This window comes from Urocitellus parryii, chromosome 4 (genome assembly GCF_045843805.1).
Source record: "Urocitellus parryii isolate mUroPar1 chromosome 4, mUroPar1.hap1, whole genome shotgun sequence".
NCBI lineage: Eukaryota > Metazoa > Chordata > Mammalia > Rodentia > Sciuridae > Urocitellus > Urocitellus parryii.
In genome coordinates this window covers 17,520,617-17,535,412 of record NC_135534.1, presented here as the reverse complement: position 1 = coordinate 17,535,412, position 14,796 = coordinate 17,520,617, and the positions used below count along the sequence as shown (strand labels likewise).

The following is a 14,796-nucleotide window of genomic DNA, read 5'->3' as shown; positions in this document are numbered from 1 at the left end:
TTTGCACTTTTGAACATCAATGATATATTGCTAAGACAGAATAACATTTGTTTCTTTATTGTCATTATTATCCAAGGAAAATTGACCACCATATGACATTTCTTAAAAATCATGGTTATGTTTTTGAAAGTGAATATAAATAAATAAATATTGAGGTAGGCAGTACAGAAACTGATATAAATCTACATGCCATTCATGATCTCTGACTTTCCACAAGTCCCCCAAAATTTGTTTCCTACTGTATTTGTTTCAAGAGGTAGATTTGGATACATGAAAATCACATTTGGTATTCAAAATGATATGGAGAAACACAGATGCCAGAGAGACAACTTGTAAGACATAGGAATAAGCATTTTATATGCATCAGGAAATTTGTGTGGACAAAAAATAAATTGATTACTCTCATTATATTTCTAAAAAATCATGACTTATTGAAAAGACACTTGTGCTCATTCTAGAAATATGGGGCAAATCCCAATTACTTCTGAAAATTACTGTTACTCTATTGGCCTATGATTCTTTAGTATTTGATTAGACATGAAATAAGTTCTATTTGCCATTTCAAGAGTCTGTACTAATTTTACTAAAGTACTCATTACCTGTTTGTGGAAGTGGTCTGGTACCAAAAGATAAGTCCTATGACCAAATTAGTCTGTTAAAAGAAGGCAAAATGGACAGAATTTAACACACACACTTGCTTTTCATTACATTTTTTTGTATTAAAAATGGAAACAGAATTAGGATCAATACCTGTTTGTAGATATTCAAGCCTCTTGGTATATACATATATTTTCATGCCTATGTCTGGTACTAGTATGTTTCTCTTGAAATATGAGAACTGAAATGTAGGTGATGTGTATTAGTGGGTTATTTTAAAATCTAAGAGACTATGTAGCTCACATGAAGTTGAATTTGTATATATTGTTATCCATAATATAGTAAGTCAAAGGTTTTTGACATGAAACAAACTCAAACATTCCTTCAATTCATGTAAGTATGTGCATGCATAATAATAAAAGAAATTAGATTTTCATGTATAACTATTCTAAAATACAATACTTTCAATGTTATTATATGGATATTATTTAATTCAATCAATTTTTTCCTATTCAGAGGGGGAAGACGATCATCTTCTGGCATTAGACAGAATAATCTATGGATGTCAGTGAACAAACATAAAAATAACTCCTTTACAAAATTCTCATTTTTTTTCTAAAGAAGTAGTATTTGAAAAATTGTCCCCTATGTCTTTACATCTGGAGACTTGAGAACCTACCTGAGATGAGCAGGTCTTTGGTAGCTGAACACTCAGCAATTAGCATTTTATTTTACTTGGTAGCAACTGGGACTTCAGTTTCTGAAGCTCTTTCCCTCAGGGTTTGATGTATTAATTAGATTCATGGTTCAGTATTGCCCCTGTGTATAATGCAATGACATAGCTAATGTTAGACTTCAATTCTTTACTATTTTCACCAAATTGATCTGTATCAGGAAAAAAACTGTAAAGTATATATACACAGTGCTACATATAATCAAAATTGTCACTCTCCAAAGTGGAAATCAAATGAAACTCATACAGTTCTTCAATCACTCCTAACTCTTGTGTTGTTCTTCAGTTCTTGATTTTTGAAACGTTTTCCTTTATCATCTCACATTAGGAACATTATTACCCTTTGATATAGTTTTTTTTTTTAAATGTTATGATAAATAGGCTATTTTTTCTTCCTTTTTGGTGGGGGCAGCTACAGGAATTGAACTCAGGGGCACTGGACCACTGATCCACATTCCTAGCCCTATTTTGTATTTTATTTAGAGACAGGGTCTCACTGAGTGGCTCATCACCTCACTTTTGCTGAGGCTGTTTTTGAACCTGCAATTCTCCCCTCTCAGCCTTCTGAGCAGCTGGGATTATAGGCCTCGCTATATTCTTCCTTTTAAAATAAACATTTCATTTGTATATTCATAAGGCTGTGCAGCCAGCACTCTGTCCAATCATTGAACATATTTTAGTAAGAAAAACATCTCTTAGCAGGCACCTTACTTCTCCCTTTTCTGCTAGCCCTGGCAATCTTTAACCTCTTCTGAGGCTGTGTGTTTCCTAATCAGGAGAGTACATATCAACAGAAGTCTAAAATATATAGCCATGTGTCTCAGGCTTCTTTCACTGAGTCTAATATTTCCAGGAATCATCTATGCTTTTGCATGTGTCAGAAAACCCTATTTTGCAGAGCTGGATAACATTTATTTTCATGTATGTAATATATTTTCATTATCCATTCACCAGTTATGGTTTGTTTCTACATTTTCACTATTATTAATAATGATGCTGTAAGTATGCATATCAAAGGAATCTTTAAAGACAATATTTCCTGTTGCCATACTCTCAGTCCCCAAAGGAAAGACATCACCCTCATTAATTTTATGATTACACCACATTCTTCACACATATACACACTTGAGTAAAGATTAGTTTATTCTACCAAAGCTTATCTATTGCATGTAAGACTTTAGGGACAAGATGAATGTTTATTCTCTGTGTCCCCTATGAAGCCTGGAATGAGGATTTGCAAAAATAATCGTTTGATATTATTTTTTTTAAGGATTTTAGGCTAGTAATTAGTGATCAAATGTAGAAATATACTGACTTGGTAAATTATTTTCTTAATGATAGAGCCATATGTACAACATTGAATCATATAAGAATTTTGACATGGAAAAATTAATATAAAAATATAATATTTTGTTCAAAAATAATTTAGTTTGTTATTATTCATAGTACTTCTTTTCAAAATTAAAAACAATTGGAAGTTTGTCTTTCTTAATCTTAAAAAATCCTCCTCAACAGATAGATTATAATGAAATTCTCTAGGTGTGAGAAAATATCTCACTGTAAATTCAATATGCATTTCATACAACTGTAAAGATGTTACCATTTTTTACATACCAGTTAAACATATGTGTGTTTTCTTTTAAGAACTATCTCTCAATATTCTTTGCCCATTTTTATGTCTCCCATCAGATCATTAATGTTTGCTTTATATATTTAGAAATTCCAATATGAGTTCATTCATATTTATAATTGTTATGTCATCTTGATGAATTGACCCTTTTATCACCACAAAATGGTCTTCTTTCCTCTTCTTACAGTTTTAATGTCTTTTTTTTTGTCTTAAGTAAGCATAACTAGCCCTATTATTTTCTCTTTTCATTTGCACTAAAGACCTTTGCTTCTCCTTTTACTTTCAAACAATAGGTGACCATTAAGGAAACATGAATTTCCAGTAGGCAGCAAATAGATGGGTCTTAATTTTTCAATCTATTCAGGCACCCTTATGATTTTTCAATTAAATAATTTAATGCATTTATATTCAATGTAATTATTGGCCATTGAGACTTACTAGTTCCACCTCATTATTTTCTGGTTGTTTTAAGAAGCCTTTATTCCTTTCTTCCTATATTATAACCTTCTTTTGTAGTTTTATGGTTTTCTGCAGTGATAAGTTTTAGGTATTTTCTTTTTTATATGTTATGTCACTACCATAGACATTTACATTGTGGTGACTTTGAGGCTTATATAAATCCACTTGAACTTACAAATGGTTATTTTAAGCTGATGGCAACTTTGGTTGATTTGTTGTTAAATTATTTAATTTTGTTGAATTATTAAATTATTATTATTAAATTTCATTGTCTACTTAAACTATATTTCCATGCTATTCTCTCATATTTTATGTATTGATGATATAATTTATTTCTCATAACTTTTATGCTTAATAAAATATTGTATCTTTAATTATTTTAATGATTTTACTTTTTAACCTTTATACCTGGAGAGATAATTGATCAGTCAACATGATGATGTTAGAATATTGACTTGACAATGTACTTTCACCCATGAATTTTATATGTTATGTATTTTCATGCACCTAATTATTATCCCTTTTCTTCAAAGTAAAAAAAAAAAAAAGCCCTTTAGCATTCTTATAAAGCAGTTCTAGTGATTTTAAACTGTCTATGCTTTTGTTTATTTCAGAAAGTCTTTATCATTCTTTCATTTTAAAAATACAAGGTTGCTGGTTAAAATATTCTTGGTTAATAACTTTTTTTTTTCTTTCAAGACGTTAAACATAGCATCTCAATGTCTCTTTTAGTCTGTAAGGTTTCTGATGTAGAAATCTTCTGACTGTCTCTGGATAATCCCATTGTACACAATTCCCTTCTTTAAAAATGCTCTGTCTTTACAGTTTGGCAATCTGTTTATGACAAGTCTCAATGTGGGTAGTTTTTGATGAATCATATTTGGTGTCCTTTTGGTTTCTTGGTTTTATTTCTTTCTCCAGGCCTGGAATGTTTTCGGCTTTATTTATTTGAATATATTTCAGTTTTTTTTCCACTTCTTCTCCCGCTGTCACTTAAAAAATGCATAGGCTGTTATGATTTATGGTGTACCCTATGTCACTTAAACCACCATGGTTTCTCATTTTATTCTTTATGCTTTATCAAACTTCAATAAGCTTTACTTCTGATTTATCTATAGTTTGCTAGTAAATCTCTATTGAATTTTTTACTTCAGTTATAGCATTATTTAGATCTATGATTTCTTTTTGCTAATATATATATAAATCTCTCTTGGTTAAAATTCTACATGTATTTTTGCATTGCTGTCTTGAACTCTGAGTGCATTTCTTTGATGATTACTTTTAATCTCCAGTCAGTTCAATCACAAGTCCTCACTGCACTCATGTCGGTTTCTGGAGGTTTATCATGCCATCTTCATTGTCTTAATTTGGAATGAGTTTCCCTGGTTTTCATTTTCCTTGATGTTTTGTTTTTCCCTTTTGTCCAATAAGAATTATGTAAATCTAATTCCGTATGTTGCCAGAGTTGATGAGTTGAGAGCCAAACTTTGGAGCAATTTGGAGTTTAAAGTGCAATGTGAAATATAAGCCCTCCTCACCCTAGGAGGAGATCAGTATTAGATATTCATATACCAATTTTATGTCACTCTTCCTAGGACATGTTCTATGTGAGAGTATATCTCACAGTTTTTTATTCATTTAATGTGGTTATTTTCTCAGTGACCAAGTGGGTTGGATCTCTCAATTTGTCTCTTTCTCTCAAAGAAAATGGATCAAAGAATAGACATAGATTCAGTGTATTCACGAAAGAAAAGGGAAGTTGAGTGGCTAATTTGTCATGTTGCTGATATTATTCCCTCAGTAATATGTCATATAAATAGTTTGATTATGATATATCTTAGTATAGTCAGTTTTACTTTGATCCTTATTATAGATGTTTGAACTTTCTCCAATTGAATATTTATATTTTCCCCAAATTTTATAGCTTTTAAACCATGATTTCTTTAAGCAAATTTCACTCAATATCTCCATTCCCCTTCTTGAACTCTTATGGTATGAATGTTAACTATCTTAAAGTTGTCCCATAAATATTATGGGTTTTCTTCATTCTTTCTTATTTATTTGTTTCTTTTTTTCCCCTTTGAGTATATATTTTTAAAATATTCTGCCTTAAGTTCACAGATTCTTTCTTCTCCTTAATAAATTATACTGTGGATTTTTCCTATTGCATTCTTATTTCATTAAATATTTTCTTAAGCTTCAAAATTTCTGTGTGTTTTTACACACAGGTGTAAACACAAGTTCCTTTTTAGTTGATTTGTTGTTCAATTATTTAATTTTGTTGAATCATTGCTCTGTATTTTTTTCATGTTGACTGAGATTCCTTAAGCTCACTATTTAATTTCTTTTAAGGCTATCTTTGGGTCTCCCTTTCTTTGAAGACAGTTAACGGAAATTTACCCTGTCTGGTGTCAGTGTGGAATGTCTTTCCCCCATGGAACATGTGAGTATCTTGTCTGAGCAAAGTATACGGGGTCTGCCTCCAGTGAGGGAACAGTGTCAAGATCTTTATGAAACCTTTTACCTTAAGTCAGTGTGGGTGAGGATTGTATTGATCCTAGTGATCAACATTGTGGATTCTCACAGTAGTGATAAGGGCTGTAGGAGACTTGGTTGGGGAAGCCTCCAGTGTCATCTGCACTATATTTTTTTTTCCCATTGGTGAAATAATTCTTAAGGGTATTTCTTTGGGCACTGAGTCCAGGTTGCTTATGGTGAGACTGGCAGTGGTGTCTGATGTGCAGAACCTCTGGAATGGGCAAGGAACTTGGGTCTTAAGCCTGAGTGCCCATGAAGAAATTGTATCTCTGAGGTTTAAGGCAGTGGTAGCATCGGTGCTCATGATGCATTTTCTCCTGATATATTATTGGTAATGGTGTACCAAGTGTGAGTGTTTGCTGAGTAGCTGGAATTCCAGGCTATAGAGCCTGAGTGTATGAAGAAAACTGCAGTTTTAGAGGCCAGGCAGTGTTGGGTTGCTATGGAAGAGGAACTTCATCGTCTGTTCCTGCTCCTAAACCAAAATGACTCAGACTGGGTAACTTCTAAACTATATAAGTTCAGTTTCACAACACTGAAGGCTGTGAAGTCCAAGATGAAGGGGTCTTTTCAGTGCCACCAAATGGCAGACTAGGCAAAAGCTATATTGTCACATTTAAGAGGTGCAAAAGAGTTCCAGTTTTGAAAGGGTACTAAGAGTTTATGAGGGCAAAACCGTCATAAATTAATACTTTTGCTGAAAGTCCTGCCTTATAATACCACAATAGAAATAGGTTTTAACATGAGCTTTGGAAAGACAATTTCCAACCATAGCAACAGTTGTCCAAAGCATAGGTACACTCAGAAAGATTGTGTTGGAAATGAATGGAGATACAGCAGTCCTGGGGTGCAGGGCACATACTAACTTGCTAATGCAATAGAGCTACTGACAACAGTGTGGGCATGCACAGAGAAACTGAGGATCTGGGTGCAGAATGCAATGTAGCTTGCAATGCTGGTGATTCTGGGGTCTGAGGCATGGATGCATATACTGCATCTGTGTAACTGATGTCCAGGGGAGCACTTGTGGAAAGGCCGCAGCATTGGAGTGAGTGGCATGTGTGTGTGTTCAAAAAGGATGTTGGTTTTATTCCTAAGGTGACACAATAGTAGTCCATTAGTGACCAGTTACAAGCAGCAACATCTCTCACTTTAGGGTTGTCCACAGCAAGAAACCCTCAGGGGCAAAATATTTTTGTGTTTCTAACAGAGCACTTTGTTGGAGACAAAAGATGGTACCCACCCTGTGGCTCGTACCGACCACACTCTCCTGTCTCTTATTTCTAGCCATGTACAAATATCTCAAGCATTCTCTTTTCCCAGTAGTCTTCTGTGAATTTATCCTCCATTTCTCTTTTCTTTCTTTCTTTCTTTCTTTCTTTCTTTCTTTCTTTCTTTCTTTCTTTCTTTCTTTCTTTTTCTTTTCTTTTTTTGCCCTACTCTATTATAGCAGATAAATAAATGTCCCCTTGAGTCATCCTGAGATAGCTATGATTTTTGAATATTTATCCATTTTTCCCCTGGGGGAATGATGTCTTCTATGCTAAGTTGATAATACTACTTTTAACTCACCAAAATCAAGTATGATAAACTAAGGAAGAAAAAGAGACAGCTCCTCACAATTTTGCATCTGAAGGTACATTAAGAAAATTTTGTCTTCCCATCCTCACAATTTTGAAATATGCTTTGTTTATTAAAAATCATCTTTCTATCTTCTAAAGTCTTTTTCCAATTCTTTCTCCAGTGATCTATAGTTCATTGTAGAGATCTTTCATCACTTTTGTTAAATTTATTCCCAAGTATTTTATTTTGGGGCAGCTCTTGTGAATGGAGTAATTTTTTAAAAAAATATCTCTTTTAATAGATTTATCACTGATGTGTAGGTATGTGTTTGAGTATTCTTTCTCCTGAAATCCTAACAAGAATTCCATCAAATTACATGGAGGACTGTTAGTTGGTCATATTGGGATGCCCATGCTACTGAACCATCAGGAAAAAAGTCCTGATTGTGGTGATTGTCTATGAGTTATATCGTTACTTCCATATAATGAGGGAGGTGGGCAGAATTTCTGGAAGGCAGGAGAGCCTTTAAAGTCTCTTATATTATGTTCACTCCTAGTGGAAAAACTTAATAGAAAAGTAAAACAATTCAATATAAAAATAACTACTAGTGAAATGGACATTTCAACAATAATAGTTTGAATACTTTTACCAAAAAAGAAACCATAACAGTTGAGGTGTTTGTTGAGATTGAAGAGAGTTTGAAATAGATTATTGAAAAAAGTAAGTTATGTGTTCCAGCTGTAATGATATCAACAGTAGTTGAAACAAAGATTGTACTACTTATTTATCTCTAGAATTTTCACACACTCACACTCACACAAATAAATATCCAATATTTCTTCCATCTTCTATTCTTCTGCTTCTTAACATAAGACATGGATTTGTGGTTTATTCTTCTAAATCAACGGTTTAGTGAGCCACAGAGTACAAAGTTTCTGTGGACATAGCTAGAAGAATCCTCCATCACCCCAGATAGATAAAGTGACATATAAAATTCTGTGTATCATCTTTATTCAGTTGTATGCATACATCTGTTTGAAATAAGCACACTTTTATAATTGGTTTTATTTGAAAATTAAATATAATTAAATATATGTTTATGAATGGCACACTGAAAGGGCTGGATTCTTCTGGGTATCATTCTCAGTAGGCTCCTGGCTGGGAGCTACATTTATCCAATAAATTCCTAGGTTAGAATTAGTTAAAAAGAAGTAATTATATGAGACTTTAACATAAACCTCCTAACCCCATAATACTTACAGGTTTCTGCTGCCAATATTGAAATGCAGAGTAAGTTCCTTTTGATACCAGCACAGGGACCACACATATTTCAGCAAAGATGCTTTAGGAAGGTCTTAGTCATATTGTAGGTAGGTGGTCAGCTTCTGAAAATGATGACTGTGTGGGATCTAAAATATAATTTCAGCTTTGCTAGCTGCATTAGAGCCACAGGAATTCAGCAAGCACCTGCCATTAGTGAAGAAATACAGCAGGCTCCCTGTATAATGAGGAGGGCAGGACTCCAGGAAGCACAGCAGATGATGGCCTTCAGGATGCATAGTAAGCAGGCTGAGCTGAGCCAGGGTTTCTCTAAGTGTTGCTCCAGCTTGTACATTGGAATCGCCTAAGGAACTCTAAAAACCACTGGCACATTCTAACTTTACTATTCTCTTACATAGAAATAATTATGTTTTCTGAGAAACAATATAATGTCTGTGATATCATTATTGACTACCAAATGGCAGTAGCATAAAAAAGTAAGATTTTAATTTGCAACTTTAATCTACCCAATGTAGATATTATCACTAATAGATGCTTAAGTATGTCAAGGACTTGGCTGTCATAAAAAGTTTTGTTTAGAAACCCTGCATCTAACATGCTCTGCATGATTATAAACTTGTTTGAATAACAGTGAAACCAAATTCAGGAGTAGAGTGTTCAGTTTGATTGAAGTTTTGAGAGTGTGTGCTCTCTTCTTACCAAATGAAGCACCAGAAATGCTGAGAAGGAACATTTTAGGAGAGAAATATCAAGAAAGTTTGTAAAGAGAAATTTAAAACTGGCACAAAAATTTATTTTGGCTGTAATAGAGAGAATATTGTTGTAAATATACTTTTACTCTGGTATTTCCAGATCAAAGATTATAGGTATTTATTATCACAGAATAATAATTATGAACAGCAAAATGTATTGGTTTCTGAAATATATTTTGCAATGAATTCCCATTATAGTTTTCTACTATAGCACTGAAATGATTTCTCCATGAAGACATAGGTACACACTATCATAACATAGTGGCTTACACTGTTTCTGAGATGCCACAGAATGTTCCATTCTGTCAGCAATACTTTGACAAGATAAACAATAATAGATAGGAAAAAATATAATTATTTTTTATTATAGTTTACCTTTGTTGCTCAAGCTACTATTTAGATTGTGTGAAAAAACACTCTGGGGTAAACTAAGTGTAGAAGATTATTAAAAAGTAACTAAGGGCTGGGGATGTGGCTCAAGCGGTAGCGCGATCGCCTGGCATGCGTGCGGCCCGGGTTCGATCCTCAGCACCACATACCAACAAAGATGTTGTGTCCGCCGAGAACTAAAAAACTCTCTCACTCTCTCTTTAAAAAAAAAAAATAAAAATAAAAAGTAACTAAGTTGCCCTTTATAAAAGTATTTTTTAACTTTTGCTTTCCAAATGTTCCTTATTATATGATGTGCCTTCTAATTAATGTGTAATACAACTATATAAAGTAAAAATCATTTAACTGTTAAAACTGTACAGACATTATTCTTAGCACTTAAGTGTATTAACACTACTGACCACTAAAATCAATGATGCAGGTAAAAGGATTCTCTCTCATTTTCAGGCAAATGAACTGTGGCTGAGAAAAGTACAGTAATCTTTTCATTGTACCATTCATTATCCAGGTGCAGACATAACATACATATCTAGGCAATCTGGCATCTTCTCTTACCCATAAAACCACACTTCTGAGATATTTTGCATACATATATACCCACAGTTTTCTGAAATATTTGTTATATCATGACTCAAACAATTTTAACATACATTCCAAGCCTGTAACCAAACACATATTGAAGAGCAGCTATTATTTAGTTACTTAATAACAAAACATTTTTTAATGTTTACTTTTATCGTGGGATTATAAAGCATTTGATTGTGTGAAAAAACAAATGTGATAATAGCCTATATTGATTGTGTGAAAAAACAAATGTGATAATAGCCTGTTATTGATTGTGTGAAAAAAAACAAATGTGATAATAGCCTGTTATGCAAGTAGGTGTGTGCCTGCTGGTAAGGTTGCTGCAGGTGCCCATTTAGAGTTATTAATCAGGGAATTAGATGAATCTTGAAATATTTTCTCTCATGAAGAATTTATCTTTGAGTGTAGAGCTTTCTTCGCTGCATCTTTTACATCTTTATTTCTCAAACTGTAAATCAATGGATTCAGCACTGGGATGATAATGGTGTAGAACACGGAGATGATTTTATCAGTGTTGGGAGCATACACAGAACTGGGACGGGAGTAAATGAAGAGAAGAGTCCCCTGATAGATGACCACAGAAGTCAGGTGAGAGGCACAGGTAGAGAAGGTTTTCTTCCTCCCACCAGCAGAGCAGATCTTTAAGACTGAGAGAAGGATGAAAAAGTAGGAGGTGATGATGATGATGAAACAGATAATTTCCACTGAGCTGCCATATGTGGAGAGGAGCCACTCATTAACTGATGTGTCTGTGCAGGAGAGCTTAAGCAGGGGAGGGAGGTCACAGAAAAAGTGGTTAATGACATTTTTGTCACAGTACTTCAGAATAAAGGCAAAGGATGTGTGAACCACAGAGCTCATGTTGCCTCCAATGTAGGACAAGACAATCAACCCAATGCAGATGCCCCGTGACATCACAACTGTGTACAGTAAAGGGTTGCAGATGGCCACATAGCGGTCATATGCCATGGCAGCCAAGATAAAGGATTCAGTATCTGCAAAAGTGCAGAAGAAATAAAACTGCAGGGCACACTCATAGTAGGAAATAGATTTGTTTACTGAGAGGAAATTGATCAGCATTTTGGGCACAATGACTGAGGAATAGCAAAGGTCAACAAAGGACAGGTTGCTAAGGAAGAAATACATGGGGGATTGAAGGTGTGGATCTGTTCTGATTAACAGCATCAATCCAATGTTCCCTGTTAAGATCATACCATACAATATGAGAAATATGAGGAATAGGACAATCTGCAGTTCAGGGCGAGTAGGAAAACCCAGGAGAATGAATTCAGTGACTAGGGTGTAGTTTCCTTTTGTAAATTCCATCTTCGGTGTGATTTTCCTTTTATGAGAATTTTAACCTAGTAAAATAGCATATAGATGGAAGGAGAAAGATAATGAGATATCCAGGTAATGTACTGTTTAAAAAATAATTAACTAGTCAAATACATTATGATCAAAGTTTCTAAAGCATAACCTAGGAGAGACATTTCATAATTTATTAGCTATCAATTTCATAGTTACATCTTTTATTTATTTAATTAATGATTATTCCTATCATTGGACATTTGGCTCCCTGTGTGTAGGAATTAATCAATGGTTTCACTAACATTTTTAGTTATAAAACAATAGATAGCTGAGTCTACTAACATAGCAGTAAATTAATGGACTGACTGATGATGGTATAAAGAACATGGAAAAAATGTATATATATATATATATACATTATATATATATGTATATATATATATATTATATCATTTAAAATTGATTCCTAGAGTATGTATTAAAATGAGAACTTTAGAACAATGTTTTCTAAGATTTAATGTATACTAGTGTGTTATATTTCTTGACAATGTGGATTGAGTATTTTAATTTAAAAAGTGGTAGATAAGTTTTTATATTTTAAAATGTAAAGTAAAAACTCTGTTAGTGAGATAAAAACAAGCAACAGTAAATATCAGACCTGAATATATTTTTAACAAGAAAAGTCTTTGGATAACACCATATATCCTGTGCACACAATAAATTAAACGTGAAATAAGTTGTTTGCTTTTATTATTTTGGCATATATCATCAGTAAATAGTGAACATTATTCCACTGATACAGCTTTTAGTTGCAAATTTACTTCTAATTAAATCATAGATGTTCTTGCTATCTTAAGACAATTAGCAAACAGAAAAAGCCACTGTTTTTGTTTCAGCATAATATAATTGGTTAAGCCTGAGAAAGTTTTCAATCACTGCTTTCAAATTCTCAGAATATTTTCAAGAGTATAACTTGAAGTACCTGAAGGAGTTGAGTTGATATGACTTTGAAGTGAAAGCAATGTTGAACTTAAGCTCAGAAATGGATTTAGAAATACATAAAATAATTTTAAAAGGAAAGCACCCAATTGCTATATTAGTATTACCCCCAGAAAGGCAGGAAGGGCGTTAAATATGTTTCTGTATCACTTTGTAATTTATAAAATAAGTACTATAACAGTGACAGGGCTAAAAACTTCATCTTTCTTAATCATAAACTTTCTTCTGGCATGGGCAAGTTGAACAGAAGAAAGATGATAACCAGAAGCTTAATCACCTGCTCAAGGTCTTCTCCTACCTTATTTCCTGGTTGTGAATACAAGGAGCTCCATGGCAGATCAGTGCTTAATTTATCATTTTGATTGTTTGCAAAATTATCAAGTTTATTAAATTAGCATTACTAAGATTTTGGTTGCCTGTCTATCTTGGCAATAGGTAGACAATGTGACTTTGTGTAACAATGTAAGTTGTCTTAATCGACACCACAACAAGGGCAAAAATATCTTATGGTTTCTGTATTTAATAAATCATCTCTATCTACAACCTATCTATCTGTCATTTCATGTGTAATTCCTTGGAGAGTAGTAAAAAATACAATTTCTCAATTGGATACAAATCAGTGGTTCTTGTTCTCAGAGCTATTTTGTTTTTCAATGCTGGGATGAAACCAGGGCCTCATGCATGCTCAGGAAAACCTCTACCACTGAGCACTACCACTACCACCTGCAGTACCCAATCCCAACTTTTTGCCCCATGAAAGCCAGGTATAATCATTACGGAAGCCACTCACCAAGACAGGAGCCGTTTCCAACTGTCTTAGTGAATAATTTCACCAGCAGGACTAAGGACTTGTATATGAATTCTCCTTTTCCTTGGGGACCTAATAATTAAAATGTTCCAAACAAGTTTATTTCCAAAGGATTCTTTGGGGATTGTTAATAGTTATATTCATTGTAATTTTTTTCTAAATACACATTGGTAACTATAGTACAAATGCTATCAGTGTTAATTTGAAGAGGTGGTTTTCATTCCCACTAATATTGGGGTTGTTTTCAATAGCACTTGTGAATTGAAAAATGACCCTATATTTGTGGTAGTTCTTTGCAAATAGTTCAAATATTTAAAACTGTATCTCATCTATATAGATATAGATAGATGTGTGTGTATCTATCTATCTATATACACACAAGTAATAACAATCATAAATATTTATGCCCCAAACAATGGAGCATCTATTTATATCAAATACACCCTTCCCAATTTCAAGAATAAAATAGATCATAGCACAATAAAATGGGGGACATTGACACACCTCTTTCATCATTGGATGGATCTTCCAAATAAAAACAAAATAACAAAGCTGTGGAACTAAAAAACACAACTAACAATTTAACAGTCATATATAAACTATTTCATCAATAACTGAATAGGGTTTTCTTCTCAGCAGAATATAGATTTTTATAAAATAGAACATATCTTAGACCAAAAAAAAAAAAAAACTCTTAGCAAATACCAAAAAAAAAAATAGAGACTATCTTGCATTCTATCAGATCATAACAGAACAAAATTAGAAATCAATAAAAAAAAACAAAAATTAGAAGCTACCATAACACACCTGGATACTAAATAATAAATTATTGAATAAGTAATAGTTAGCAGAAGAAATCAGTGATGAAATTTAAAAAAATTACTTAGAAGTAAATGTGAAGAAAAACACAAAATATCAAAATCTCTGGAACAATATGAAGTCAGTTGTAATAGGAAAGTTCATTGCATTGAGCACATTCATTAAAATAATAGAAAGTCATCAAATAAATAACCTAACCCTACACCTCAAAGCCCTAGAAAAAGAAGAACAAATCAATAACAAAAGCAGTAGAAGAAGGAAATGATTAAAATACGAAATGAAATCATTGAAATTGAAACAAAAAATATAAAATTCAAAAAAATCAATAAAACAA

General features: G+C 33.1%; 1 protein-coding gene across 1 annotated transcript; it reads right to left on the bottom strand.

Annotated features, from left to right (window-relative positions):
- Positions 1-10,909: 10,909 nt before the first annotated feature.
- Positions 10,910-11,854, bottom strand: LOC113175313 (olfactory receptor 5I1). The gene has a single exon (XM_026379584.2). The coding sequence runs from the start codon at positions 11,852-11,854 to the stop codon at positions 10,910-10,912; it is 945 nt and encodes a 314-aa protein (XP_026235369.2).
- Positions 11,855-14,796: the final 2,942 nt, after the last annotated feature.